This window comes from Panthera uncia (assembly GCF_023721935.1).
Source record: "Panthera uncia isolate 11264 chromosome B2 unlocalized genomic scaffold, Puncia_PCG_1.0 HiC_scaffold_24, whole genome shotgun sequence".
Lineage (NCBI taxonomy): Eukaryota > Metazoa > Chordata > Mammalia > Carnivora > Felidae > Panthera > Panthera uncia.
In genome coordinates this window covers 40,794,306-40,820,938 of record NW_026057580.1, presented here as the reverse complement: position 1 = coordinate 40,820,938, position 26,633 = coordinate 40,794,306, and the positions used below count along the sequence as shown (strand labels likewise).

General features: G+C 34.1%; 1 protein-coding gene, 1 long non-coding RNA gene and 1 pseudogene across 4 annotated transcripts in view; 2 read left to right on the top strand and 1 right to left on the bottom strand.

Annotated features, from left to right (window-relative positions):
* The window catches only part of PHIP (pleckstrin homology domain interacting protein), a 138,391-nt gene that overhangs the window by 15,938 nt on the left and 95,820 nt on the right, over positions 1-26,633 (top strand). Inside the window, exon 8 of the mRNA XM_049653914.1 lies at positions 17,268-17,428. Coding sequence (XP_049509871.1) covers positions 17,268-17,428 — 161 coding nt within the window. The remainder of the gene's footprint in view (positions 1-17,267; positions 17,429-26,633) is intronic.
* The window catches only part of LOC125938649 (uncharacterized), a 53,600-nt gene continuing 47,458 nt past the window's right edge, over positions 20,492-26,633 (bottom strand). For 2 of the 3 annotated variants that reach the window (XR_007462758.1, XR_007462760.1), the window contains exon 8: positions 20,492-20,593. This is a non-coding gene — a long non-coding RNA (uncharacterized LOC125938649). The remainder of the gene's footprint in view (positions 20,594-26,633) is intronic. The other variant, XR_007462759.1, reaches the window with a different exon arrangement.
* On the top strand, positions 20,549-26,277 carry LOC125938645 (high mobility group protein B1-like; annotated as a pseudogene).

The window sequence follows — 26,633 nt, the reverse complement described above, 5'->3', positions numbered from 1 at the left end:
AATTTCAAAGAAGGAAAACTGATGCAGATAGGTCTTCCTTTTGAAATACCTCCTAGATTCATCCCTTGTCTCTTCTACCTGGTCCTTGGTCTTCCTGGATTACTGTAGCATTTCCAAACCAGTCTTGCTTTCAGTGTCTTCTCCCTCTTTCCCTTCCGAGTCATACTTAGAATACTGTAATATTAATCTTCTTTAATTCTACCCTTGCTGTGTTGTCCTTCTACTCAAGGTAGTATAAAGAGGTTAAGGTATTTTAATGGTGTCATACTTCCTCTAGCACCAATCTAAACTTCTAATTTTCAGAGACTTTCATATTTTAGTCATAGCCTTTTCTCCCACCCCCACCCTTTTGCCTATCCAGGAGTGTTATTCTCCCTCTCCCACCTATCCAAATCGTACTTACTTCTTCCTTTTCTGGATACTTATACTGATCATCAACATTGCAGTTCTGCCTTTTGCTTAAGATTTATATGGTATATCTTTTTTCACTGTTTTACTATTAACCTTTTTGTGTCCTTTCATTTCCCATATCTCTTAAAAATAGCAAAGAAGTGGCTTTTTAAAAATATAGTATGGCAGTCTTTATGTTTTATGTAAGGCATTTTGTTCTGTATGTATAATTATTGATATATGTGAGTTTAAATCTCCTAACTGTTGCTGCTTGGAAATCTTGCTGATTTTCTGCAGTTTGTCTGTGATATGCCTTGGTGTCTGTGGGGTTTATTTTTCTTGTTTGAGATCCATTAGGTTTCTTGAATCTGTAATGTCTTTTACTGGCACTGGAAAATTCTCAAATATTATCTTTTAAAATATCATCTTTGCTCCATTCTCTCTCCTTTGGGACTCCAGTTGAACACATACTAGACTCCCTTACTTTATCTTCTCTATCACCTCTTTTTTTACGATTTCTATCTTTTTGTCTCTGTGATGTATTCTGGTTTGTTTTCACTGACCTATTTTCCAAAGGTATCCTATGTGACATTTGTATGGCAGACAATCGTGGATGATTTTTTTTTTTTTTTCAGTATATTGTCTTAGTTACATAATGATATTTATTTATTATCTATATATAAAGAACAACTATTAAAACAAAGGATTTGAGACACTAGAGTATATTTGCACTTAGAAAATTATACTAGGGGCAAAATGGTTTTGTTGAAAGAAGGGGAAGGTAAAATATTAAAGGAGTTTCACTGGTAGGGAGAAGTTTATCCTCTCTGTGAAAAACTACAGGTCTGTATAGTAAAGAGAATGTGTTATGTTATTCTTTCAACACATTGTCATGTAGCCCTGTGGTAGGCAATGCAAGTGCAAGAATGATTGACGGTACATAACTTTCATCTTAACGTTTCCTATGTGAGTAATTACTATGTGCCAGGCAGTACTCAAAGCATTTTTCATTTATATTCTCTTTTAAAACCTAAATGGCCTATAGGAGGAATTGTTCTTACTTTATAGAGAAGGAAATTGAGTCAGGGAAAACGTCGGCATTTTGACCAAGGTTTAGTGAGTCATGAAACCAGCCTGACTCCATTATGCTGTGTCTTATTTTCAGTAAGCTAAACTTTCAAGTCGTAGCATTTGGCTATTCAAGAAAATTGGTCTTAAGTCTCATGGTCAGATCAGTAAATATTGCTGACATGGATGTAGGGAATATGACCAAAATGTCTTGAGTTTTTTGTTACAGCAGAGTAATGCAACTGGTATATTCAGGTATCAGAATTAATTACCAAGCTGGTAATTTTTGTACCTTTCTGAAAGACTTAATTTCATAAGGGTTAAGATGAATGCTTTTTTCTTCCATTTGTATTTTCAGGAAAATACTAGTTCTTTGTATTTAAAAAAGTAACTATTATAATGCCAATTTTACCTGCTTTTTCGTATTTGCATATAGTTTTTTAAGTTCCCAAAGAAAAAAAGCTGAACTAAAAATGAGTCTATTTATTATAGTCATAGTTTAGTATTCTCTCTTTTCGGTTCACCTTGGTGACAGTCTTGCATGTTTTGTGACTGCTACAAAATTGGGAATAGGATGGAAGTGGAAAGAAAAAGTTCATCAAGCTTTTGGCCTGCATGGTGATAAGGTGTATCATTTTACGTTATCGCAGAGTATGGGTTAGAAGATTTTTTTTTTTAAATATGAACATTTGTAGTACTGACTTAATTCTTTTGTTGATTCCTCTTTGCTATTTTCTGTCTAGCTACTTTTAAAGATTTTCTTTGCTCTTTCCTTGATCTATGTAGTACTACCAAGTAAAAAGGGACGTAAGGAAAAAACCTTATCATTTTAACTTTTCATAAACTATGGATTTAAATGTTTAATATACATCTAGATATTTAAATTTTGAAACATTTGAGATACAGAAGTTTTAAAAATAAACTTTTAACTTGGAAATAAATTATTTACTGAAAAGTTGCACAGATAGTTCACAGTTCCTTTTATACACCCTGTGCAGTTTTTCCTAATGTTGTAATCTTATTACCTGGTACATTTCTCCAAACTACAGAACCAGCATTGGGACACTATTATTAACTGAATACCAGATCTTATTCATATCTCACCAAGGTTTTCTGTTAATTGTCTTTTCTTGTTCCAGGTTACCAAACTGCACTTAGGAATTTAAGATTTTTTTTTTTTTTTTTTAATGAACTTTCTCTTGTAACTCAGAAGATCATGTAAGATAAGTGTGGTGATAAATTGGATTTTCCTTTCTTAGATTTTTGCAGACTATATGCAAACTTTTGTACTTCTCAATTTGAGTATTTCACATTTGTCTGAAACTTTAAAATGTGTAGAATAGAACTTCTAACCCTGTGAAACTTGTTATTCCAAGCCTGGGAGTTAGACTTCTTAATTCATTTCTTAACATTCATTTAGTAAATAAGGCATGTGTATTTTATTCTAATCTCTTGAGTCTGTTTTTCATTACCATTGCAATAGCCACATTTGAGGCCTTGGTACTTCTTGCCTGGAGCTGTAACATCATTCATTCACTTACTAAGTAATTACTGAATCTCTCTGCATTCATTATATCTGGCATTGGGCTAGCATCTGGAATTTTAGGATAAATAAGAACATGCTTGACCTTTGCTCTCCTTGAACTTACAGGCTACTTGATCCCTTGCCTCTAGTCTTATTCCTGTGCCCTAGGATTTAGCTCTAAATCAAGGTTTTGTAACTTTGGCATTGTTTATATTTTGGGCCAGAGAATTGTTTGTTGTAGGCTACTGCCCTGTGCATTGTAGGGTGTTTTATCAGCATCCCTGCCTGTGCCCAGTAAATGCTAGTAGCATTTCCCACCTTCTGCCCCTGGAATTGTGACAACCAAAAAATATCTCCAGATGTTCCCAAATGTCCCTGGGGCAAAATTGTCTCCAGTTGAGAACTCTAAAAGTTGTAAAAGGCATGTGTGATCCTATCATGCCTCCTTTCCCTCATTGACTTTGAATAGTTTTAACCATGTAATGTTGCTCATAAGACTGACCTTTTCCCATCTTCCCGCCTTTTCCTCGCCTCTACCTGTACTCTAGTTTTGTACAACTCCTTGGCAGTTCTTAACAGTGAGCTAAACCCTTAACCCTTTGTCTCTGCACGTTTTATTTCTGTCTGCAGTGTCTCTCTTTTTTGTTAGTTCTATGAATATTCATCCTTTAAACTTTAAATTTCTGCTTATACTTACCTCTTCTATAGCTTTTGTCACATAGTTGTGTCTGTTTCCTTTTCTTTTTCTACTATACTGTTAGGACATGGAGGTTAGAGATTATGTTTCATTGCTCTTAATAGACCCAACTCCTCGGCATTAGTAAACGTTAAATGAAGAGGCAGTTGGTAATTGATGAACTGGAGTGGGACTCAAAAAATTCAGCAGTGTATAGGGGGTGAAAATTGGAATAGATGGTTGGAATAGCCAAGAGAGAGACTTGGTCCAAGGATATCATTGAATTAAGGGAAAACCTCAGAAGCTGGTTTTTAAGAAATTAAGGTTTATTAATGAATTATCAGTTCATTACACTTGAGATGTCAAAAACCCATACCTGTATCATTTAAGAACCAGGTATTGAGCTTATCTCAGTGTGTCTTTACCCTATTTTATTTTATAAATCCCGATTGCTTTGTATCTCCTAGTCCTTGATGTAAATTGTGAAAATTGAACTGGAATTCATTCTCAGGGCAGGAGAACCAAAGCAGTCAGCTGCTTTCTAGTCCTCTAGAACCTCTCTTAATGGGAGAGAAATAAAAGAAAAGAAAGGTCCTACTAATCTGTTATCATTATCTCCTAACTCATTTTCTATGGAAGAGATACATGATCATGTATTAGGCATAATAACAGATTTACTTTCAAAAATACTTATGATCTCAGGTATTGTGCTTTCTCCAATCTCCTTACCCATATTATGCCTATTTTCAGATATAATTTACTCTGTATTTGCCTATGTTAATAGGCATAATTTAATAATAAATGACATTAGTGGAGGGAAGCTGGGAAAGAAGAGACATAGGTACATTAAAGCTGTTTTTAAAGTTAAATTTGGGGATTCATTTAATGCATGTTTATCTTGTGGAAAAGGTTGTAATAAAGTAAAACAATCTTTTGCTAATTGCCTGTTTATATTTTTTGACATTTACCATATTAGCCAAGTAAACTTTTTATGTTTAGGTTTTCCATATCTCATCTTGTTTGTTGTTTTGCCTATGTAGTTCTGCTTGTTGCTTCTGTCATTTTACTTGCTGCTTCTGCTGCAAAGTTCCAGTTTTGGTGGGTGAGGATAAGGAGTATTGAGAAATCTCATTCTGTGTGAGTGTAAGGAAAGCTTTACCTTGAAAAATAGCCTTGCTACACAAACATGCAGTTGACATTAAGAAGCTTTTTGCATGAAAAGAAGTTTTAGATCTCATCTACATTTATAGTTTTTTCTGAGAAAACTAGTGTGAACAAAGGCAGCAAAGATTTGCTTAAAATTAGATTATAAATCTTGACTCGGCTTTAGTCTAGATGCGTGGCCTTAGGCAAATTATTTAATTTTTTAGCCTCTCAACTTCCTCATTTGTAAAATAGGGGTGAAACTTACCATATATGGTAATTTGGAAACTTAAATGAGATAGCAAAGTGACTATGCACAATGTACACTACACTAAATGTAACTTTTTGCCCTTTCTTTGTGTAATTCTCATTTAATGCATTATTTTGCTAGCAAATCTTGAGTACTTTTAAAGAAAAGGGTCTTTTCCCCTTCTATTTTTACTGTGCTGTTTTGCCACATTTCCAATATTTGACTTATTCTACAGTTGGTAGTTTTTTAACATAATTTGGCACTGGGCTGAGATCTGGAGGTTAGAGTTAATTTTTTCCTCATGTAACCATGTTTCTTACATAAGTATTAATAACATTGTATGTTATAAATCTGTAAGATTTAACATATAATTTAACATTTGACATATAATTCAGTAATTTGTAAGATTATAATAATAATCTGTAGTTTCTTTCCTGTTCATGTATTCTTTACCTCATATTCTGTTAAGTTTTGTACTTTTTTTACCTCAGTCCATACTTTATCCTAAGTTAGGCATCTATTCATCACTTATTTAAATACATTCATTTTGACCTATTTTCTCAGTAACCATTTTCTCTTTCAGAACTCATTTTCTTCTATTTTTCTAATCTTAGTAGTTTTATAATTTGTGTTGTTTAATCATTTCTGACTTAGCTATATTTTTTGGATTTTTATTTTTTGGTCTTGGTTTCTGTTTTTTAATCTGTCCCTTGAATGATATTTATTTACCTTTGTTTTTTTCTACTGTACTGTTAGGGCTTGGAGGATAAAGATTATATTTTATTGCTCCTTATGGACCGAATTCCTCAGCATTAGTAAATATTAAATGAAGAGGAAGTAGGTAATTGATGTAATTAATGAATGAGGTGGGACAAGAAAAGTTCAGAATGACATTCATATTTCCATTTGGCACAGGTTTTTGTTATTTTAATTCTCTTCCTTGCTCCCCTTCCTCTCCTCCCTCCGCCTCTCTACTTCCTTGTTTTGCCTTTTAAGAATAGGTAACTGTGAGAGACTCCTAAGATGTATTGCATTTTTGTTTTAAGGGAAATAAAGCTAATGTTCATTATGCCAAAGTGCCAAATATATAAAATAGACATTATTATTTATTTTTTTCTTTTGCTTAAATTTCTTTTCAAATTTATGATTGACCAGAAAAGGGGAAACACTTTGAAGAATGACAGTTTACTTAGGTGAGTTCAAATTGTTGCTCTTGTAGCTGTGTTTTATTTTCTTTTGTTAATAATGAGAAGAAATTCTTTTTAAGGTCATAGATGTGATGAGAGGTATCATCTGTGCCCCCTGCCCTCTTGTTGTACTATGTCTGGCAAGCAGTGTCAGTAGTAACTAGGAAGCATTAGCCTTTCATTACCCCCTTTTAGTTTGTGTCCCATATTTTTCCAGATTGTTTACTTTGATGTTGAATTTCATATCTGTTTAAGTGAAGCAAATTATCTTATTTTCTTCATAAAGTCTCTGACTTTTTATTTTGAATTTTGAGGTTAAGAATTGAACGTTTTCTGGGGCGCCTAGGTGGCTCAGTGGGTTGAGTGTCTGACTTCGGCTCAGGTGACGGTCTCACGGTCCACGAGTTCAAGCCCCGCATTGGGCTCTGTGCTGACGGCTTGGAGCCTGGAGCCTGCTTCAGGTTCCATGTCTTCCTCCCTCTCTCTCTGTCCCTTCCCCACTTGCACTGTCTCTTTCTCTCACAGAAATAAACATTAAAAAAAAATTTTTTAGGGGCGCCTGGGTGGCTCAGTCCCTTAAATGTCTGGCTTTGGCTCAGGTCATGATCTCACACCTCACGACCTCACAGCTTGTGAGTTCGAGCCCCATGTCAGGCTCTGTGCTGACAGCTCAGAGCCTGGAGTCTGCTTCAGATTCTGTGTCTCCCTCTGTCTCTGACCCTCCCTACGCTCGCTCGCTCACTCTCTCAAAAATAAACATTTTAAAAATTAAAATAAAAATAACATAAAAATTTTTAAACCAAAAAAAAAAAAAAAAAGCAAGGAATTGAACATCTTCCTAGACATCTTGAAACTAGGAAATCCATGATCAGGCTGAATAGATATTTATATGAAGAGAGCAGCAGTTTGTTCAGCTCCATAAGGAAGATGAAGGGGAAAAAATGATGTCCCATAAAGTCTTTTAAAAAGTAAAAGAAAAACTGTGGTTAGTAAGATTTAATTTTACAACATGAAGATTTGATTGTTCAAAGTCAATATTGTGGTAGTATATAATACCTTTGAGTTTATAGAACATGTTGTCTCATTTGCTTTTCATAACAACATTGCAAGATACCCCAACTTTATCAAAGAAGCTGAAAAAAAGAAGAGGTAGTGACCAAGTCAATTATCCTTGGTTGTGTTTTTCTGAAATATGCATTTAACTTTATGTCACATTTATTTAGCACCGTTTTGCCTTCTCTGTGAAATTCTTTATGCATTAGCCTTGTACCACTTGTGTCCATTTATTGATTTGGGTATAGGAGCCTTTGAATTCAGAATGTGAACTTTAGAAAGATTGAAACATGGTATGTTGTTTCAAGTTTATCTCTTTCCATATAAATAACTTAATTTGAGAGAAAATAATTCAGTTCCTTGAGAAAGCATTATTAACAGTCTTGTTGGCAAACTGATTACATTCTATTTTAAAATGAAATTTTGTTTTTTGAGCCCTTTGATTTCTTTTGCAAAATCAGCTTTTGCTTTTAGCCATATTCCTTGTGATCTGTTCTCATTGTGGTCGAGAGATAAAATGGCAATCGGTTATCCCAAAGCAAATCTTATGTAATTCCCACTTCTTTCTCCTTAATAACCTTTAACTTCCTAATTTGGGGGAAATAGTCCAGAATGCCTTACCATAGCTTACAAAACATTCTGGAGTCTGTGCCCTACCTTCCCATCTCTTCTCTTGACACTTCACCCAGTGTGCTCTGTGTGCTAGCCATACCTACTTCCTTATATAGTTTGAGTGCCATGTTCTTTCCAGCCTCAGACCATTGCACATGCTCTTGCCTCAACCTAGAATATGCTCCCTTCCCACCAACATTCTTTGTTCCACTTTCAGGTCTTAGTTTAAATGTCTGTTTTTCAGAAAAGCCTGACTCACTGATATGCAACCCCTTCCCTCCCCTGCCATATATTTAGGGCCCTCTGCTGTATATTTTAAGGTTTTTCTGAACCTTTTTTTTGTTTTGCTGACACTTCTTGTTATAAGTCCTTGTTTCACGTCTGTCTTCCCTGCTAGACTACAGTCTTCATGAGGGTAAGTACTGTGCGTTTTCTTTCTCCGTTACATCCCTTAGTCCATACTTGGCATATAGGTGCTATATAAATGTTTGTTAATTTAAAATTAAATGATTAAAATGTTTGGCATAAAACTATATAGCTTTAAAAAAATGAATTTTTATTAAAATTACTATAAAAACATTTAAAAGTTTTATGGTTGAAATACCATCAGACTAGTTTCCAAGAAAGAAAAGAGGAGGAAGAATAATACAAATCAAGTAATTTTACAATTCTAGTAAATTTGAATCCTTGTAATTGTAATGTCTGTTTTGGGGGTTTGTTTTGTTTGTGCTTATGTACTTGGTTCATGAGATTTTTTTGCTTAACTCTTGGAATCATCTCTTTACTTTCTGTATTTTATTTTAGTATTTGTGCTCTCCTTTTTAGAGCTTATTTGTCTTTGTGGTATCTGTTAAATCTTAAAAACGTGGTGTCTTTCATATGGGAGGTACAACTAAACACCAAATTGACTATGTAGAGATTTGGAGGGTAGCTACTGTGCATACTAATTATTTTAGTTAGAGTAGTAAAATAAAGAGAGAAGCTCTCCTGGGTGCTGTGTTGCCCAGGTGATTATTTTACTTTTCTATTCTCTCTTTCCTTTTTCGTGGACCAAAAGCTGTTTACAGGATTGTCCTTGTAATGTTACAGACCCCTTTTACTATAAAACTAAAGTTGGGAATTTTGTTCATTATAGTTAACGGTGATTTATTTGCCTTGTTCTCGTGTTGGTTAGTTGCTAGTTACTGGTGCAGAATGATACAAAGATCAGATGATGATGTAGAAATAAGCCAGTCTGTGTTGAATTATTTTCCAGATTATCTGTGGCCCTCAAATTACGAACATTTGGTTGTTATTCCCTACTAATGTCTATATTAGTAACCTCAGGAGAATTGTGGCAAGCTTATCAATTGTGGCTCTATGGTGAATTAACTGTTAAAAGTTCTTTCTTATAGGATTCCTTCCCAAATAAAATTGAACCTACACTGTCTTTGATATATTTCTCTTTTACTTTAAAATTTTATTGGGAAAGATTTTAGAAACAAAACTTACAAACAAAATTAATGGTGCTTTGTATTATTTTATGGCTTTTGAATCAAACCAGGTGTAAATTCTTTGTAGTCTTATCATTCAATTCATTGTCATATAGACAGTGGTTATTGTCTGTTTTATAGTATACAATTCTGATGCTTCGGTATGCTTAGTCTTAAGGGTTCTTTTTTTATGCTTAAATAAATTTAAATGCTTTGCATCTTTATCCTTGGGCGTGTTTTTCTCAGGTTTTGAATTTAAGTTAATCTCTTCAGACAGTTTAGATTTGTCATATTGCTCTTTTGAGTTCCTTGAGACAGACTGAGCTATACTTTATTTAATTAAAATTAATCAGAATGAATAGAGGAAATAATCAGTAGAGGAAACTTGGAAATCAGAGAACAGTTCAAACAGCAGTCAGTGTCACTGGTTAACTGCTATTACTGCTTTGGCATATTTCCTTTCAGTCATTTTTTTTTTCTAATATTTGTTTACCTAACCACCATGGTAAGAGTGCGCTCTTGGGAGTAGATGCCTGAATTCAACCTTGGACTTCACCTCTGGGAAAGTTAAATTTTATCTTTCAGTTTCCTTGCTGGTAAGGAATATTCCCTTCTTGGAGATAATAGTATCTGCCTTTAAAGACGGGTGAGATTAAATGAGAATCAATGTAAGATGCCTGGCATGTACTAAAGCACTCAGTAAATATTAGCCATTATTTTCCAAACCGTTATTTCATAATAGTGTTCTATAGCCATTTTTCTCCCCACTTTAGTAATTATATTGTATTTTGACATTTACCCACATTATTTGAAGCAGATAAGACTTTCTGTCATTAGATTTTTTAAAATTTTTTTTTAACATTTATTTATTTTTGAGTGTGAAACAGAGTGCAAGTGGGGGAGGGGCAGAGAGAGAGGGAGACACAGAATCTGAAGCAGGCTCCAGGCTCTGAGCTGTCAGCACAGAGCTTGATGTGGGGCTCGAACTTGTGAACCACCAGATCACGACCTGAGTTGAAGTCGGACACTTAACCGCCTGAGTCTCCCAGGCACTCCAATCATTGGGTTCTTGAAGTCTCTAGCTCTAAGCCTTGGTGACTTTTTCCTCATCACAGCCATTTTCGCAAGGTATTTGATTCCTGGCTTTAGCATAACTTCTCTTTTAGAGATTCATATAGCTATTTTTTTGTGACCCCATAGTCATATCTTCTTTTCATTAGAACATTTTTGTGGTTCTTTAAAATGAATAAAATTTTATGTAATTTTATGCCTTATCAAATACCTTACACCACACATTTATCTAATGAAAATTTTGAAATCACCAACACACTAATAGGCAACTTTTTGAACTTGCAGGGTGTTTTCTATAGTAATTATTCTGTAAGTGCCTGGTCATGGATATAGCATTATTTTGTTGGGAAAACTAGTTATCATCTAGCAATAAAGCAGTTTGGAATTTGTTTTCATGTGGTCTTGCTTACATGTTTATTACCAGTTTTGTAGTTCACTCAAGTTTAGTTTTATAGGTTTCCAAATTCTTGTTTTATAGTTATGGGTTCCTAATTTTACATTTAGAAAGCCTTTATTAACACAGATAATGGAGGTTAAAATGAAACCTTGGTACTGATTATCCAGAATTCACTCTTTTCTACTTTAACTTAAGAATTGTTTATGTGGTTATTAATTATCAATTATAACTATTTTGCATTTTATTTACAGAAACTCTGGGAGGTTTCCAAGATTTTTGTTTTGTTCTGTTTTTAGGTTTATTTATTTTGAGAGAGGGAGAGAGAATACCAAACAGGTTTTGTGCTGTCAGCACAGATCCTAACACGGGCCTCAATCCAATCCCACAAACCATGAGACCACAACCTAAGTTGAACTCAAGAGTCGGATGTTCAACCAACTGAGCCACCCAGGCACCCCAAAGTGTTTTTTTAACCAGAATCACAGAATAAAATTAGTCAAAATATAGTACAAAAATAAATTTAGTAAAAATCAGTTATTCTTCTTATAAAATACCCTGAGGTTTTTTATCTGAGTACCCCTTTCTCTGTATAAGAAAAGATCCCAGGTTACACTGAGATACCTGCTGAATTACATATTCTGTCTTTCCTTTGCTTCTTCATCTATTGTCATAAAAATTCTCTGGGTTTTGGAATCTACAGCCACATGCTTCTCCTTGCATTCATTATGGCACCAGCAGGACTCTGCTTTCATGAGCTGGCAGAAGTTGCAAACACTAGTTATACTAGTTTAGATTGTTAAAGGAAAACAGTTTTCCTTCACTGGAGTAGACATTGTACAGCATGTTATATTGTTCTTTGTTAAGAAAAAACAACAAAACCCAGAAAAACTAACCTCTGCATATTTGTTAATTCATAGTAATTAAAATTTTTTACCCAACTCTTTTTTTTAGCAGTTTTACTTTTTTTTTTTTTAAGGTTTTTATCATTTATTTTGAGAGAGAGAGGGAGGGAGAAGGAGAGTGAGCATGAGTGGGGGAGGTACAGAAAGAGAGAGAATCCCAAGCAGGCCCCATGCTGTCAGCCCAGTGCCTGATGTGGGTGGGGCTTGATCTTGCAGATCATGACATGAGCCAAAATCAAAGAGTTTGACACTTAACCCACTGAGGCACCCAGCAATGGTTACTTTTGATCTTGGATAATTTATTGCAATTCCACGATGTGTTCTCCATTTTAAAAGTACTTAGCAGAAGGAGAAAAAATTCTAAACATTTTGGAGGGAAATGATAGTATTTCTATTTCAGTTCTTTTTTGTTTGCAGAGATTTTATCATGTATTTTTCCAGTGTCCTCAAAATCATAGCTACTAAGGTTATTGCAGATGCCCTTTCCTGGCAGCTACCCAGTGTTTCCTTACAAAACTTGGTTCAAATAGTACAGATTTGTATACAGATTTCCCAGGAAGTTGGTTCAGATGGTCCAGATTTGTATAGTGAGGAAAATCGTAAGGTTACTTTGATTATGTTTATCTTTTCTTAAAATCATCTGTATTGAAAACTTGGTCCCAGGTATAGGAACAGAGCATCATGTTCCTAGATAGAAAGATGTCAGTTGTTTATCAGGTAATGAAATTATCCTTACATTCCCAACAAATGGATTTTTTTTAACTTATCAGTGATCCTCAAATAGGATAATAATCAAGACTAAGACATTTAAAAATGGATGCATAGTGATAAATAGCCAGATAAATACTAAAACATTATTAGTTACAAAATTAAATTTTTGGTACTGGCATATAAATAGACATGTGGTCAGTGATCTGGCACAGATATACATATGTAAGATAATTTAATCACGATTTTTAATAGAGAGAAGGATTCATAAATGAAAAGTCTGGAACAAATGGTTATTTGGGGTAGAATAAATGTCTTTAGAGACTCACTTCTGTATATACTAAAACTCCAGATAAATTAAGGAGTTAAGTGAGAAATTTAAACCGCAGAGAAGTAAAAGAAAATGTAAGTGGATATTTGTTGTATTATTGCCTGGTTAGGAGAACTCTTCATATTAAATCAGTAGAAGAAATTATTTTAAAAAGGGAAATATACTGAAAATTGTGAAATTGTGAGATGTCAAAGAACTACATAACATGAAAGTCAAGTATATTGTGGAAGATGTTTCTAGAAATATAACTGGAGAAATTGAAATTGAGATAAAATCACTTGCTTCAAGTCCCCATGGTATGAAGTTTGAACATGAGTCTGTCAAACTTAAAGGTTAATCTTACTTCATTAAGGAATATAGCATAGCTGTTAAAATGCTGTTTATGAGGGAAATCTTTGCAAAATTTTAGAAGTGACTGCGTTAGGTGTTAGAATCATGGATTTTTCTTCTTTCATTTGTGCTCTTATTTTCTGCACTGAATACCCATAGTATTATGATTAGAGAAATGAATCAATTCTTCAAAAATAACTAGGTATAAACTGGGGAAAAGTGACCTGTGGGGAGATTTGATTTATCATCCTTATACTTACAGAAGTAATGAACATGAGCCCACAGGTTAGATATGTATGTATTTATATCTAACATTAAAAATTTGTGGGCCTTTTGTTTATCTCTAATAGTTCTGTAGGCTTGTGCACATAGACTTTGTTTCAAAGACTGTTCTGAATGATTTGGTACAGATGGCGGTTTTCACCATTTTGTTTCTTTTCTCTCTTCACACTTTAAGAGACTGATATTTCAAATGTTTAACAGTGATTTCTGAATGTTTATTTTATTTGCTGGTCTGTTTACTTAGGAATTTGAGTAATATATGTTTAGTTTTCTCTTTCCCTCCAAATTAAATCCATTTAGCAGAGGAGTTGAAATGAAGAACTATTTAGAGATATTTTGGATATGTAATCAGTTTGACAAATCCTCCATTTTTGTTTTATTCCTTAAGCCTAATTATCTTATTATCTAATAAGATAATTTATTATCTAATAAGATAATAATCTTATTATATATTTATATGTAATTTGTTCATTGAATTTACCAAATATATAGTGATCATCTACTAAGTGCCAGCCATCATTGTCAGCTCTATGGTACAGCTCTAGGTAGCATTGTCAGCTTTTAGGTAATACAAGGACAAAAAAGACAAAAATCTGGCACATATGGAGCTTGTTATATAAGTTGTAGTTTGGGGAGGCAAGAAATAAACATTGAACATAATGAGCTAATAAATGTATACCATCAGCTGATAACTGATGGAAAAAGAACAAATATAGAGCTAAATAAAGGATGACCAGGAGTTGTTGTGGGTTGTGATAGGGAATGAATTGCAATTTTCAATGGACTGATCAGGTTAGGCTTCATTGGGAAGTGACAGAAATCTGAGAAAAGACTTGGAGAAGGTCAAGGCATTAGCTGTATGGGGGGAGTGTATTCTAGCCAAAGGGAACAGCCAGTGCAGAAACCCTCTATTAAGAGCATGCCTCCTGTGTTGGGAGAATGGGGGAGAATAGAGTGGCTGGAGTAAACCAAGTAAAGGGTTTCAAGTAGCAAGTGAAATCAGAGAGGTAATGAGAGACAAGATCATGCATCGCCTTGATGGGCTTGGTGTAGGAATTTGATGTTTATTCTGAATGAAATGAGCATTGTTGTAGTTTTGAATAGGAGTGATATTATAAGGTGACCAGTTAGGTTGCTTTTGAAATTCACTACACTCTTACTAGAAGAGGTGACATTTTAATTGGCCTTAGAGGGTAAGAAAGAATTTGCCAAGTGAAGGAAGATAGAAATTTGCTTTGGCAGGCTTAATTTAAGAATATTTCCCATCACCATACTTAGGAAAATAAATGTACTTTCAAACCAAGTCCTATATGTTACTTGATTTATAATAATGTCATATAAGGAACTTACTCCTTTGTGACCCCTTATATCTGTTTAACCATGCTCATTTTAAAAATTAATGTTCTAGTTTAATAAAATTTAAGGAGTTTCTATACTCCGAGAGACATTTCCTTATTACTCAGAAATCCAATTAGTCCATTAACAGTTTCTTTAGAAAGTGAATAATTGCCATTTGCCTTTTTGTCATAAAACTACAGATTAAATTGACCATGTGTATGTTATTAACTAAGATTCATTTATATACTTTTTTATTTAAAGGCTCTATACTCAGTTGTGGGAAATATGAGTAAGAATTTCTTTCCTTAGGGTACTTAAGATCAGATAAGGGAGATAGACATTATGCAAATGGTATAGTAAAAGAAAATGTTGAATTCATTGAATGGGAGTCCTAGAAAATCCTTCTCTCTACCTTTGTAAAATTTTTTACCTATTTAATTTGGTCAGGTCTTCAAATTCAGCCTCCTCAGGTTAACTTCAACTATTGAACCATACTTAAATTTTCTTCTCTAACTCCCTGTATCAAGTTTGAACCATCATCTTATTACCTGCTAATTCTACAGACTGTTCTGCATAGGTTATCTTTTAGTTACTGTTGCACAAAGTTTGTAATTTGTCTGAAATCTAAGGACTTGGCTAAAATAGTTAATTGGTAGCCAAGCATAACAAAAGGTAGTGTAGAATATAGTTTTAACTGTAAATATATTTTACTTAAATATATTGTTTCTGATAAGTTTTACTTGAAAAGTTAATTGTAAAGTAGCTTTTTGAAAGAGATATTCTTTTTTTAGCCTCCTAAAATGAAAATAAAGATTTAATCCCAATTTAGAAAGATTCAGTAAAAAAACTATGTTTAAGAGAGCAACAACATTTTCTCTTAGGGCAAGGATTTTTTGCTTAGAAAATACTTCATTAACTCGATTTTTAAATGGTCTTTATAATGAATTTATTTTTACAAATTTTGACATGCATATGCCTGATCATCTTTAAAATAATAGTTTTGATATTGTAATTATCTCCAATAATCATATTTTTATGCCTGAACGGTGTTAAATACCTCAATAAAATTTGTGATTTTGAAAATTTTGTAAATTTTGGTTGGAGGGAATTAAACTACATCTTAGTAACACTGTCAGCATTTGTGTTTTTTGTCATCACTTACTTTCTTATAAAATAGGTAAGTTTGGGATGTCATTGATCTTAGTGTTTGGATAAGATCATTTTGAGTTCTCCTTTATCAGGACATTTGATGTTTGGTGGATTTTGCTGTAAATCAGTTTGAACCAAAGCACTAGAGGATGTCTTTTACCAGGCTATTTCTGTGCATAAGGAAAAATGTGTCAGGTTTATTAGAAAATTAATGAATTACTGTTGTTGTATAAGTAGCTGAAGCCTAAATATGTTAATTCACAACTGTCAAAGCTTATCTAAGATATCCCAGATGTTAAAATAGATTGTAGCATAGAGCTTATGTGCTAACAGCAAAAGGTACACTCTTAGAATATAAAATAATTGATGTAGTAAAAGAACATGTAAATATGTAGTTATTCTTTGACATATCATACAAAGCATTTTTCTACATTTCTCTTCGTAAGTCCCCAAGATTTGTTTTTGCTTTTAAATGGAGTGTGAGCCAAACATTTGTTGTACATAAATAAAATAATACTGATTTTTTTTTTTTATGATACACCAATATACTTGTATTTCATCAACTTTAGGATATAATTGCTAGGCTCTGAATCTAGGTTAAATAGTATTTTGTATGTATATTTAAATTTTCTTTGGGACCAAATTCAAGTAAGAAGCTGCAGTGTTTATCCAAAGTAGATGGCAGTCATAGTCAGAAATAAAAAGTCATATATTAAAATAATTTTAAAAAGTGTATTAAAGGGAATCTGTCGTTGAATAACATCCCTGCAGATTAGTCAGAATGTATTTATTGAGCATTGTCTTTGTCCATAATTATCAGAATAGAAAATACAGTAGTGATTTAGTTAGAAGAGAACATTTTGGGCTGGAGTCAGCACATCAGGCTCTGGGCAGAAGATAAATTTCAGACATATCATGAAAGATGGTTAAAATGGATGAGTTGAAAAATAGAGCTAATAGGTTCTAGAGAGGGAATCATTATGCAGGTGTTTGGCAAGATCCCCAGTTTAATTATTTCTTAAAATAATGCAATATATTATTCCTCACTCTTCATTTATGCAAAGTTTTTGAGTACTAGCCAGAGAATAAAGAAGTCTAAATTTAATCCTAGCTTCATGTCTTTCTTATTTTGTGACTTCAGACAGTCATAAACTGACTTTGCTTGTTTGTAAAATGAGGACAATAGTGCCTGACTTACTTCTGGTGAAATAATGTGTTTTTCTTGACTATTTTAGGGACTTTTAACTAGGAACCATATGCATTAGAAAAAGTGTCTTTATTTTTACCAACATATGAGAAGTTGGAGTATGTGAATTCTTGAAAGATGGTAATTGAGAAAATGAATTTCTGAATTACACTCCTATTTCCCCTTTTTCTTGGTAGCGGATACTTTGTTTTCACGGAAGCTGAATGGGAAATACAGGCTTGAGCGACTTGTTCCAACAGCGGTCTATCAGCACATGAAAATGCATAAGCGAATTCTTGGACACTTGTCATCTGTCTACTGTGTAACTTTTGATAGAACTGGCAGACGGATATTTACTGTAAGTAATTTTTGAAGTATTATCTTAATTCATATAAGGCATTGAAGAAACACTGCTTATAGTTGAACTTGAAATAGAGCTTTTGATTTTTTTCTTTTAATGAAAAACTGAATATTCAGGTAATTTAGCTTACTATAATAAAAGATATTACTTGAAGTTGAACTTGATCCAGGTTTGGAAAGTTCCTAAAGGACATGTTGTAATACAGGCACAGCTATATGATAGTGCTACATTATGGATAAGTGTAATTCTGAGCATTATATCAAATTTGCAGTTTGACATTTTATAAAATGTCATATAATAATCTAAATTGTATACAGGGGCATTTCTAAAGTGTGTTAAGCAAATTAGAAGAGACTATTAAATGTATCTTTTTATATTATCCTTAGCACCTCATTTCTTCAGTGTATCTGATGTTGTGTTTAAAGAGGCTCTTTGGGTTTATTTGCTGTTGTTTCTTTTAGCTTGTTGATGGAGAAAAGCAGCTTTTCAGCTTTAACTTAGAAAATTACTTTTGGAAATATTTTTATTTTTAGTTGCTTTATTATATCCATTAAGGGTAATAGTTATTACACTGTTCTTATAATTAAATACTACGCTGTGGGCTGAAGGTGTGCATTCATTCACAAAGCCCTTAATTTTCTTTGAAGTAAGGAAATAGGAAATGGAAGTTAAAATAGAAATTCCTATCTCTGTCTTTGGAGAGCAGCTGAGAATTTTATACAGTTTGGGACAATTACAGATTCTCCTTTTTTTAATGTTTACTTATTTTAGAGAGCGAGAAGGAGAGAGAGTGAGCATGCAGATGGGGGGAGGGGCAGAAAGAGAGGGAGACACAGAATCCAAAGCAGGCTCCAGGCTCTGAGCTGTCAGCACAGAGCCCGATACGGGGCTCGACACAGGGCTCCATCTCGAGGACTGCGAGATCATGACTGGAGCCGAATTCAGATGCTTAACCAACTGAGCCACCCAGACACCCCCAGATTCCTCTTTTAAGTAAATGTGCTTGTAAAATAAGATTTACTTATATCTCCTTCTCTACCCATACACCCAGTCATCTGTAAAATGTTTGCTTAAACAGCAGGATGTGGGAAAGGATTTCCATACATATCTTTTCCCTGGTTCTAATCTACTCAGGCATTTTCAGATCATTTCTTAGATTAGTATTCTCTTTCACCTTCTTTTACACCTTTCCCCATTGTTCTCTGTGAAGCAAAATAAAAGCGAAATTTTCTGACAGGTCATTATTTTCAAAGTGGAGAGCCGGTATCTATAGATTTGCCCAAGTGCTTGATATACCTACAACAGTAATTTGCTTTCAAATGGTAATGGGGAATCACATTTAGTTTTTTCAGGTTCAGTATACTAATATTTAAATTCAGTTCTCAAAACAAAGTAAATTTCACATTTGTCATGTTTAAAAGGATTCTTTGAAAAATAGTAATAAGCTGAAATTATGAGAAAGAAGCATTATGTTGTGTTTGTACTTCATTTTGGTGAGTATAAAGTTAATGCCATTGCATTGAGGCTATAAAAATATATAACTTGGGGCACCTGGATGGCTCAGTTGGTTGAGCATCCGACTTTGGCTCAGGTCATGATCTCACAGTTTGTGGGTTTGAGCCCCACGTCAGGCTCTGTGCTGACCGCTTGCTCAGAGCCTGGAGCCTGCTTCAGATTCTGTATCTCCTTGTCTCTCTGCCCCTCTCACACTCACGCTTTGTCTCACTGTATTTCTCAAAAATAAATAAGTGTAAAAAAAATAAAAATAAAAAAAATTAAAAATATATAACTTACTTAATTTTTAATGTTAGTAAAATACCTTGTGGGTATTCTTTCTTTAAAAATGATAGGGTGGTAAGCATTTGTTTTTGTAGTTTATGACGCATTATGTGTATTTTAATTTGGTTTAGATACATAATCTAGAATTTTTTTGCAGGAAAATGCAGTGAAATAATGTGCTGATGCTATCTCATGAGTTTGGTATAGTGGTAGGTAAGAAGTTTGGAAGAGCAGCTCTTTGAACTTAAGGGGTAACAAACTACTCCTGTGGGTCAAATCCAGCCTTCTACCTGTTTTTGCAAATAAAATTTTATTCCAACACAAGCATGCTTAGTTGTTTACATGTTGCCTGTGGTTGCTTTTGCACTACCAAATGGCAGAATTGAGTAATTATGACAGAGACTGGCATGTTTGAGTATTTATGGTTACAAAGCCTAAGATAATTAGTGGCCCTGTAGGGAAAAAATCTGCATGCAGCTCCTGTTCTAGATTTGGGGAGAAGGAATGCTGTGTGAAGAAGAAGCTGTTTTTTGGGGCTCCTGAGTGGCTCAGTCAGTGGTTATGCTTCCGACTTCAGCTCAGGTCATGATCTCACGCCTGGTGAATTCAAGCCCCGTGTTGGGCTCTGTGCTGACAGCTCAGAGCCAGCCTGGACCCTGCTTCGGATTCTGTCTCCCTCTCTCTGTGCCCTTCGCCCACTCACAATTCTGTCTCTCTCTCTCAAAAATAAACATTTAAAAAAAAAAAAAAGCTGTTTTTGATTATTTTTCTACAGTTGAGGGCACATACTTAAAGGGAGGGAAATAATGTTTATATTATTTTATATGGTCTTACCAGAGCCTAAAATTGTTGATGTTTTATGTATGTGATATAATTTGCTAGTTGGGCCAAACTCATAGTACTGTCATTTTGTACTGGTGATTTGCAGTTATAGAATCCAAAATGTTACCATGTGATAAGAAATAAAAGGTATGAGAATACTCTTATTTAAAATTTCCTTGTATTTTTATAATTCCCACCTCAAGTGGCAATGTGGTACATACGTGTTCACTGTTCATATTAACTTCATAAAGTAGGATGGCTGCTCATCCCACTGGAAACACACTAGCCACTGACTGACTTTTGAAAATCAGTCTTGAAAACTGATGGGATAAAGCTTTAGGATAGTAGATCATGATTGACCAATGAGACATTCCTGTGAGAGAGCACACTGTTATTTATTGGAACAACAGTTCAGTAATAGATCAACTCAGTTTTATCTTTTTATGTATTTGGTATCTTAAGACCTTACATATTTATTCCTAAAGTTCTTGTGTAGATGTATTTGAAAGTTTTTGTCCAAGGGACGACAAATTCTCTGGAGTCCTTTCTCAGTAGACATAGCTAGGGACAAAATAGATAGCACTGTGTTTAAGGGTGTCAACTTTGGCATTAGGGGGTGCTTAGTTTAGCTCACAGCTTTACCACTTCTAGCAGTGTAATTTGGACAGATTACCTCATCACTTTAATCTCTAGTTTTCTCATCTCTAAAAAAAGGAGGGAGGGGAAATAGACAATAATAATACCAACCCCACAAGATTTTTATATGATTACATGAAATAATGCATGTAATCAGTGTAGAACAAGCTCTACAGTAAGCAATCATTAAGTTTTACCTACTGCTGTCGATTTTATAGATTTAAATTTTATCCATTTCATTTACTTACTAAAATCTTATTTGTAAATTCTATACAAGATCAAAAATGAAATCACTTTAATTGATAAGGGAAATTCTATAATAGGATAATTTACAAATATTTTGTACTAGAATGTTGTAATAGATATTTCCCAGTAGAATAATGAGAAGAACCCAGAGAGGGAGACAGCATTACTATCAAGTCAGACTTGCTTCCTAATTCTCTTAGTTTGTAAGTTGTTTTACTTGGTTTTAGAATCATTTCCTTAAATAATATTTACCAAAGAAAAGCAGAGTTAATGAATTTTCTCAGGAGTAAGCTATTCACTCATAATACACAAAGTATGTTGAGAACCATATACAAATATTCTTCCCTTCCCCTTTATAGAAGAAAAATATATCTCTCTTTTCAAATTAAGGCAAAAGGGCATAAAATATTTCCATAAATGCTGTAGGTTACAGCCAGACACTCTTCCAGACACTTAGTATCTAGAAATGAAAGAGTATCTGTCCCTGGAAAGTTCATCAGTAGTCAACAGACAATATTGATACAATTGATAAGAAACTTGAAAGAGGCTATATAAGATACTGAATTGTCATAGAGGGAGAGGTATCTAATGCAGTGTGTTGTAGAAAATGGTAAGGGAAACACTAGGAGTAACACCTCAGCTGAATTTAGCTGGATATTGCAACTTAGGGAAAGGCATTTGTAAACCTTAGAAGAATGTAACAGGCAGTTGTGTATTTTTAGATATGGCAAAGAATAAATATAGATAATCATTTAAGCAAGAGCTGGAGATATTAGTGGGAGACAAAATCATCAAGATCCTTTTGATGATGTATGAAGGGGAGTGGGTTTCTTTCCTGAAGGCAAAGGAGAGAAAATGACAGATTTTGACAGAAGAGTGAGTATAATTTCTCTTTTTAACAATCTCTTGGCATTGTAAGGATGGATTGAAAGAAACAGAGTCTGTATGGAGAAATTGGTGAAAAGGTTCTGGCATTGATCCATGAAAGAAATCATAAGGCTTGAACAGAGTCACAGTGAAAGTAGGGATGGAATTAACAGATTAAAAATACCTGTAGGATTTAAGAGCTTCATTTGAGTATAGGGAAGAATTGAGTGGGAAGAGTATGGGATCACGTGTTTTTAACTTATGTGACTGGATAGAAAGTCCTATCATTTACTGTGGTAGGGATTTAAGTGAAGTTTGTGAAGGTGGGCATGTTGAATTTGAGATACTTACCCATATAGCCAAATAGAAATGTTCAAGAGGCATTGGGAGCTCAGGAAAAAGATTAAGGCTAGAAGATTCAGCTTGGGAATCATTGAATATGGAAATTGATTGTATTACCTCATATGTATGTAACCTAAGGCTGAAACTTTAACTTTTAAAACAGGTAAAAGAAAAGGAGAGGAGTCAATAATTGAGACTGAGAGCTGCTTAAGAGGCCAGAGAAAAATAAAAGAAATGGTGTCTTAAAAGCCAAGGGATTAATATTTTATGAAAGATGGAAACCTGAAGTAAATTAGAACTGAAAGGCATTTTTTGGTTGTCAAAACCATTAATGACCTTGACAAAAAACAGTTTTAATTTAGTATTAGGAATAGGAGTAAGATTGCAGTGCACTGAAGAGGGACTGGGAATTGAAGAATGGAAGAGACTTAACACAGACTATTCTTCAAAAAGTTTAACAGTTAAAAAAAAAAAATTCGTTTTCTGAATGTGGAGTACTATCACTTGAACTGCATACTTCTATTGTATTTTTGTGTTATGTTGCAATGAATTTGTTTAGATGTCTCTCTTTTAAGTTATGAACTTAATATCAAAGGTTTTTTTCTTGAACCTTTTTAGATCTTTAATGCCTCAGAGTATCTTGTGCATACATTAAGGGTGGAACAAATGATGAATGAATCAACCAGTCAGAGATACAAAAATGAATAATGTTCTTTCTTGTAAGAAACTTAGAATCTGTTAGGGGAGATCTATACAGATGTCTGTAAGACTGATTCCTTTCTTGTATCCTCCTTTTACACTGGTCTTTTTCTGTACTTTACACTTGCAAAGCCCATTTATGGCTTAGAGCCTTTGTAGTACCTATTCCCTTTGCATTGAATTGTTTTTTCCAAAATATTCCCATGACTAACTCCTTTATTAGCAGTTCTCTGTTCAGACACCACCTTCTTACAGACTTTTTCCTATCTTCCCTCCCATACTTCCAACATCGTCTATTCCATTTAGACACTTTATTATATTTCTCTTAATATAGATATCATTGTCTGAAATTCATATTTTTAAAATTTGAGTTTTATGAGCTACCACGCTGGGGCAAGTGAGAGCCAGATAGGCGCTGGGTGGTGACTGCCACACTGAGGAAAATAATTAAACATGGACAGAGGAGATCCTTAAGAAGCCAAGAGGCAGATGTCCTCATGTGCTTTCTTTATGCAAACTCACTGGGAGGAGCACAAGAAGCACCCAGAGGCTTCAGTCACCTTCTCAAGAGTTTCTAAGAAGTGCTCAGAGAGATGAAGACTGTGTCTGCTAAACAGAAAGAAAAATTAGAAGACATGGCAAAGGTGGGCAAGGCCCATTAAGAAAGAGAAATGAAAATTTATATCCCTTCTAAAGGAGAAACGAAAAAAGAAGTTCAAGGATCTCAGTACACCTGAGAGGCCTCCTTCAGCCCTTTTCTTGTTTTGTTCTGAGTATCACCCCAAAATCAAAGGAGAACATCCCAGTCTCCATTGGTGATGTTGCAGAGAAATTGGGAGAGATGTGGAATAACACTGCTGCAGATGACAAGCAACCTCATGAAAAGAAGGCTGTTAAGCTGAAGGAAAAATATAGAGGACATTGCTGCATAGTGAGCTAAAGGAAAGCCTGATGTGGCCAAAAAAAAAAAAAAAAAAAAAAAAAAAAGTCAAGGCTGAGGAAAGCAGGGAAGAGGAGGAAGATGAAAAGAATGAGAAGGAGTAGGGCAGTTTTTTTCCCCTGATCTATAAAGCATTTAACACTTGCTGTACACAACTTTTAAAGAAAAAAATTGAAATGTAGGGTTGCATAAAAATTTGTTTTTAAACTGTAGATTGTCTTTTTTTTTTATATAGTTAATACCAAATGTGTCTTTAGATAGCCCTGTCCTTGTGGTATTTTCACCAGCCACTAACCTTGCCTGGTACAGTATAGGGGTTGTAAATTGACCTAGAAATTTAAAGCAGGTTCGGAGCACCTGGGTGGCTCAGTTAAGTATCCAACTCTTGGTTTCGACTCAGGTCATGATCTCATGTTTCAAGTTCAAGCCCTGCACTGGGCTCTGCGCTAACAGTGTCAAGCCTGCTTGGGATTCTCTCTCTCTCTCTTTCACTCTCCACTCATGCTCTTACTCTCTCGAAATAAAACTTAAAAAGAAATTTAAAGCAGGTTCTTATTGGTACACAGCAGAAACTAGTTATGCATGGGGATGGTAGCTTTTTTCATCTTTAGTTTTCTTTGGTGCAGCTTATAGGAAATAATTGTTTTGTTGATGGAATACCACTCTAATTGCAAAAAAAAAAAAAGTTACAGCTGTTTTGTTGACATTGTAAATAATTGTTTTGTTAATGGAATACTACTCTAATTGCAAAAAAAAGTTAACAGCTGTTTTGTTGACATTGTGAATGCTTCTAGGTAAATATAATTTTTTTAATTAAAAAAAGTAAATAGAATTGGGGTTCTGTTCTATTTTCTTAGTAAGCACCATTAGGATAGTCAGGGATTCTATCTTATTAGCATTGACTAAAATAGGAACCCATGAGTCTATACTGATATAAGTAAGTAAATGAATAAATGAGAAAGGAGGAAAAACTCTTACTTAGGTCAAATGTCAACTGATAATTGTAGAAAGAATGATGATTTGGCAACTATCACAGTGGTAGTTGATTCATTTGTGTGTCATTAACAAAAGCTAACTAAGACTAGTAGAGGATCTTGGTTTGAAGATACTGGCTTAATCTTGCAATATGTTCCCACAACATGTTAATCAAAAAGGGGAAATTTCAACTTTACAGGGGAGAAAACTTGAAAATACATGATAAAATTAACTTCACAGGTGGTGAGATGAGTTGACATGGTGTGTTCTCTCAAGTGGTACACTGAAAAATACAGCATTTTATTTGTGGGATTCCTGTCAAGACAGTAATTACCTAGATTCATTCGTGAAGAAACATTAGACTGAGGCTTGAGATCATCCTACAGAACTTAAGGTATTTGTAAATTTCTGAGGACACAAAACAGAAAGCCTGAGGAAATTTTCTACAATGAAGGAAATTGCAGAGATAATATAACTAAAATATAACATGTGTTGCTATATGGGATCCTGGACCAAAAAGGAAAAGGAAACATTTTCATAATAGTTGACGAAATTTGAATGGGGTCTGTGGATTGGATGGCAGTTATATAAATATGGATTTACCAACTTATGTAGATGAGTATCCCTGTTTTGGAGAAATATAGACTGGGATATTTAGAAGTGACGGGGCATCAAGTCTGCAGCCTGATCTTAAATGGTGCAGGAAAAAACTAATGGTAATGGGTACGTTGATCAATCTGGGTTACGGAGATATGGAAGACATTGGTACTGTTCTTGAAACTCTGTAAGCTTGAAATTAAAAATTATTTTTTTTAAGTGCATGAGAAGTATAGTGGGTATTCAGTAAGTTTGGTAGTAATGGAAAGGAAAGCAAGAGCATAGTAATTTATAGGAAGATAAATTTGTGAAAAACTGTTGGTCAAAGAGATGGAACTAGAACAGTAGACTTGATATAGGAAGATCTAAGGAGGATGGATAGAATAAATAGATGAAGATGAGATGTGTAAAGAGCACTTTATTTTGGCCTATTTCAAAAGAGAGTTAATTAAGTTCACAATGAGCAGATTCTACTTTCATTGTGAAATACTTTATGTTAGGAAACAGAACTGGGTCCTAGAGGTATGTGATAAAGCCTCGTAATAGGAAAAGAGTGACAAATAGGGACCAGTTAGCTTTAGCCTCCCAAATAAATAGAGGGAGGGTTCATAATATTTTCAGTGTTGCAGATTTAGTACGCATATCTTCTTTTTCCATAATAGTACCTAGTATCTTGGGAGCAGGATCGGAGTAAGTGATAATTACATGGATACAGGTTAGTCATTGGTGGTGTAGGTGGATGAGAGAGTGAGAAAATTGGGCGTGTGTTGAAATGATTGACACTGAAGTTTGGGATTATTTGTAAGGGAAATGAAACAGGTCTGTAGTAGATTGGTAGGAAAGAAAATCAATGGCATCTTTTTTAAAAAAACATTGAACTACATTTAAATTATAAGCAAATTTTAGCTGCCTGAAGAGCAAGGTACTTTTTAGCTTGAATAAGAAAATGATACTGTAGTATACATGACAATATACATGATGTTTTTAACATTTAATTCTGTTCTAAAGACATCAAGAGTGAAATCTGATTCAAATCTGTGTTGTAGCAAGAAAAATTAGAATTCTCTTGATTTCTGCCAAGGAATGCTAGATTTTCCAAGATATTATAGGCTTAAATATCACATAATTTCTTTTTTTATTTCAAAGTAGTAATGTTTGGTTGGTCTGCACAGTTAATGCTCCTCTTAGCACGGAAAAGTTTATAGATCTACTTTTTCCTTTTAAGATAATCTGTAGATGTAACCTGCTGTACTGTTTCCAAATGTGTGTGGTTTTCTGCTTGCAGAAGTCAATCATTCT